At 33.2% G+C, this 4,913-nt stretch overlaps 1 protein-coding gene across 1 annotated transcript in view; it reads left to right on the top strand.

Moving 5' to 3' along the window:
- The first annotated feature begins 1,981 nt into the window (after positions 1–1,981).
- The window catches only part of LOC105558011 (caspase-8), a 10,457-nt gene continuing 7,525 nt past the window's right edge, over positions 1,982–4,913 (top strand). Inside the window, exons 1-5 of the mRNA XM_012005483.1 lie at positions 1,982–2,110; positions 2,324–2,913; positions 3,228–3,490; positions 3,549–3,741; positions 4,645–4,770. Coding sequence (XP_011860873.1) covers positions 2,367–2,913; positions 3,228–3,490; positions 3,549–3,741; positions 4,645–4,770 — 1,129 coding nt within the window. The 5' untranslated portion in view covers positions 1,982–2,110; positions 2,324–2,366. The remainder of the gene's footprint in view (positions 2,111–2,323; positions 2,914–3,227; positions 3,491–3,548; positions 3,742–4,644; positions 4,771–4,913) is intronic.

Below are 4,913 nucleotides of genomic sequence, written 5' to 3'. Positions count from 1 at the left end.
TAATTACATTAATTACTTTTATTAGAACATTTTTTTTATAGGCCATTTCCATTTACAATAAATAATGTACGCCAGTTCGTATGTGCCTTTCCTGGGGCTCGATTCTTGAATTTGTTCGAAGGAGAAATGTATGCGAAAATTCTGCTCTTACAGAAAAGTTGCAAGTTGATTGGCTATTCGCATGGCTTTAACCAATCGACTTTCAACTTTTCTGTCAGAGCAGAATATTCGTATACGTTTCTTCTTGGAATGATTTCGAGAATCGAGCCCCTCGATACGATCCTGAAAAGGGCCCAGGCACTTTTAGCCGTTGATACACTGTTGGCGAGAATAAAAACATGGCGGAAAATTCAGAACGCCCAGGCTGCGTTCGGAAACATCACCCGGGTACCTCAGTGGAACATTTTATCCTTGTTACGCGCCGAATATTAAATAAGGATAAAATGATACGCGGGGACACCCGGATGATGTTTCCGAACGCAGCTCCAGATCAAAGGTGCCGACAGAGAGTGCCCCATGGACGTAAGAATATATGGACGGAGTGTAAGTTAGCGGGGGCCGAGCCAGAGCAGTGAGGGGAAAAGTAGTCATCACATATGGCGGCGACGCTACCACGAGGCAGTGCTGTCCGAGCGACCGTGTCTGTGCGCACACGGACACGGTCGCTCGCTTGTGTGCGTCATCCCCTCCCTATGCGACCGTGCGACCAAAGGCCGCTCACGGACAGCACTGCCACGAGCAGTGATGCCAGCTTGGACTACCAGCTACATCGCTGTCGCGATGGTGGGGATAGCACGTCTGCCCGCGCACGCACGCACACAGGCAACACGCCGCATATACGTGTGCGCTCGACGCGTATATGCGGCGTGTTGCCTGTGTGCGTGCGTGCGCGCGCAGACGTGCTATCCCCACTCTATCCCCACCATCGCGACAGCGATGTAGCTGGTAGTCCAAGCTGGCATCACTGGCCACGAGGCGTCCTTACAATCACAGTCATCACATATGGCCGCCACCCAATTTCCCCTCACCGCGCTCGCTTGGGTCCCCTCGTCCTAAATCCTACATTACGCTCCGTCCATATATTCTTACGTCCATGGAGTGCCCATACTGGTTATACTGTGACCACAGCCTTAAGGTGCAATTTCATACGTCGCTAGTCACTAGCGATGGACGTGTCACGTGGTACTATCGTCGTCGCTAGCGACAAGAGGATATATACATAAAATTTTAAAGAGTTTCTCGCAATGGCAACTAATCAGGTAGGTAATAAATAAATTTAATAAATAGCAAAGTTTAATTAATTTGGAGAAATAATGTAAAATACAATCGTTTGGATAATCTCTTCTGTGTTTAACCTCACTTTTTGTTACTTGTCAATTATCAACTAAAATGCAGAAAATACAAAAAATAGTAATTTTATTGATTAAATTGTTTTGAATGAAAATGTAATTTTTAATGCTTTTTAGATTACAGTAGTGCCAAAAGTTGTATCGTGCGGCTTATGCAAAAGCGATGGCAATTTTAATAAAATTGCTTCTCATTCTTGTATGGCTGGATATACAAATTTCTTATGTGAAAAAGAGTCACCGTATGTTATTAATAACTTCTTAATTTTTACTTCTCAAAACCTAAATACTTTCACAAAATTCAAAATTTACCAAAAATCGAATACAATAATTATCAATAACAGATTAAACTAAATTTTGAAATTCACCTTTCACTAAACACCTTTCAAGATATAAATATTTCACAACTTTGAGGTTACAAAATATCGCTTGAACTCTTTTCATAGATCAACAGAGTTACCAGCGACAAAAGTAATGACGGCCAATCATGTACCGAGAAATCCAGCGACGAGCGACGCGTGAAAAGGCACCTTTACGCTCCATGTGAATCCAGCCTAAGGCTTTTTCTCTGGTATAGGCTAGAGTCCCTATCTTCTAGGGACTCTAGTATAGGCATCTGTGGATACACGTATTGAATAATCGGTGTAAACTAGACCTATGATTTTTACCACAGATTTCTAAGTATGTAGAAGTCTATGGTTTTTATATCATGTGATTTTACTTTTGACGTATGCTCGATAAATATTTTTGTATATATTTACTTGGTATGTTAAATTTGAAAGTTTTGTGTAATATATTAAGATATTGTGTGTATTACAATATATTATCAGTAATAAGAAAATCTTTTTGACAAAATTTTGTCTTGTTTGTAATCTTTTAATATCTCGCTGACTAATACATAATTGAGGTTATCACGATTAAAGAAATTATAAATAAGGTGCAGAGTGAATATTAATTACTGTTAACGTGTATTTCAGGTCAATTATTAATAAGGAACATTGTTAATGACGTATATAATTTATGATGTCATTGTTAGTGGATGCAATCACATATCGGGAAGTTGTAGCAGAACATGTTATAAACATAAATATTTTAAGACAAATAGAAGATGATCTGGATATAGATGAAAAAATTTCTATATTATTTTTAATAATAGATAATTATGGAACAGGATTTAACACTGTTTTCAAACTTTTTCAAATACACAAGACAAAAGATGCTTATATAATTGCAGATTATGTAAAAAACCACCCAGAAAATTGGGAAGAGAAAATTTTAGAGGCATTATGTATTTTGAACAATCGAGAAATATTAAGAAAACTAAAAGTGTCGTTCAGTGATTTAGAGTTACAGTATTTTCCAAAGGTCATCCATTCGAGAAACATAAATATAGTTGCAAAATGTTTATATAAATTATGTGAATCTTTGGATGAGAAGGAAGAAAACTTATTACTAAACTATGTTAAATCTGAAAACTGTAATTATGAATCATTATTAGATAATGTAGACTACCTTGAATTACATATGCTTTATTGGATACAAATTGGATATATAACAATTTCAAAAGGTATGTGCTTACTTCAATTTATAATCTATGCAAAATAAAGTGTAAAAAACAGTGTATTTATATAAACAAAATATAAGTATCGTGCAAAATTAGATTTCGCTCCTAAACGTTCCTCTATGAGGAAGCAATGTGCAAATTTCTAATTTTTTTTATGTATGAAATAGTTTAAAATGCTGTTTACAAAGGTTTAATAATTAAATAACATGTTGAAAACAATAGAATACCATAAGCATTTTATTGAACATATATTGAACTTATATAAATCAATGTTAGCAATAAAAGAGTAGATAAATTTTTATATTGTTCTGTTTCAGATAAACTGCATAATATAAAAAAATTATTGAAACATTTGAAAGAATTTAAAGATGGCCGGTTAAAAATAATTTGTATTGAATTGGAAAAATTTGAAACTAATCTACATGTTGTCGATAATTGTGGAAATTTTAGAACAAATGATAAAAATTACTTACAGTCAACTTCACCAGAAGAATCGACTCTTACTGAAAGACATCTCTGCAAAAAAACTATTAATAGTGGATTATGTATTATTATAAATCAAATACATTTTAGGAAAGAGGTATTGTTATAAATTTTAATTAGAGATGAAAATATATTTTATATTTTTAACTTTTTAGTATGAAACACGATACGGAACAGAAGCCGATTGTATTACTTTATGTGAAACATTTAAAGCTTTTGGGTTTAAAGTTGTGATACTTCAAAATCTGAAGAGAAACAAAATGTTAGAGAAGCTAAGAAACATTTCAAAAGACCATGGTCAAAATTATGATTGTTTGTTTCTTTGTATTTTGAGTCATGGATATAAAGGTGAGGAATATTTATATTTTGATTAAAAATTTTTTTATTGTATTCTTTCTACTTTACAATGTACAGGGTGTATCAAAAAATAAGGTCAACCAAAGAGGAGGTGAAAGAAGAGCATGAGTAGAACACCAAATATAAATAAATTTTTTTGTATTTGCTATGGTTGAGGAAATACAACACTTTATAGGGGTGCATAAAAATGTGAAACCTCTTAATATTTCGAAAAGTACGCATTTACGAGAAAAATGTTTTATACAAACATTGTAGGATTTTGAGTGAAGCGCTACACAAACACAATTTGGAAAAGTCCTCGGAATAAGCTACAATAATATGCAATAAAAACTAAGGATACCCATTAAAAATTTGTGAGTTATGTTTACGTGACCTAGAGAACTTTATTCAAAGTCATACTAATTTTTCTGTGCTTCTAACGCTTCACTTAAAACTTTACAAATTTTGTATAAAGTAGTTTTTGCGAAAATACGTACTTTTCAAAATATTAAGAGGTTTCACACTTTTTATGTACCCCTATAAAGCGTTGTATTTCCTAAACCATAGCAAATACGAAACCATTTTATTTGTATTTTGTGTTCTGCTCATGCTCCTCTTTTACCTCCTCTTTGATTGGCCTTACCTTTCGATACACCCTGTAGAAAATACATCTTAGGATGTGGTTCACTTGATGCTGTAAATAACTTGAAGCATTCTTTTTCTCTTTCCTTTCAGTAAAGAAAGAAGAAGAATAAAGCTTTGAAGCATTTATAGTGTCAAGTGGACCACAGTCTTAGTAAAATAATAGTAATAGGTGATTATCATGCATTATTGCAATATATTTACTCTACTACATTAAATTTATATTTAATCTTAACTTTATGACTTAATTTAAATTATAAATTTATATTATAGGTGGTGTAATTGCATCAGATGAGAAAGAGATTTCTCTAGAAACAATTGAAAAAACTATTTGTTGTATAGAATTGAGAGAAGTTATAAAAATTGTTATTATTCAAGCCTGTCAAGGAAAGACACAAGGTAACAAAAAATTATGGTTACAGTTATAATGATTGAACAATTGCTATAAAAAAATATATATTTAAAAACTTAAACAAGATAATACAAAATAAAAAAATTTATCATGTTAATACACTGGTCAAAAAAATTAACGCAACAAGAAA

Source organism: Vollenhovia emeryi, unplaced genomic scaffold (genome assembly GCF_000949405.1).
Source record: "Vollenhovia emeryi isolate VEMERY1.0 unplaced genomic scaffold, V.emery_V1.0 DF939391.1, whole genome shotgun sequence".
In the NCBI taxonomy this organism is placed as follows: domain Eukaryota; kingdom Metazoa; phylum Arthropoda; class Insecta; order Hymenoptera; family Formicidae; genus Vollenhovia; species Vollenhovia emeryi.
The sequence above is the reverse complement of the archived record's forward strand: the minus strand, read 5'-3'. Positions and strand labels throughout refer to the sequence as shown.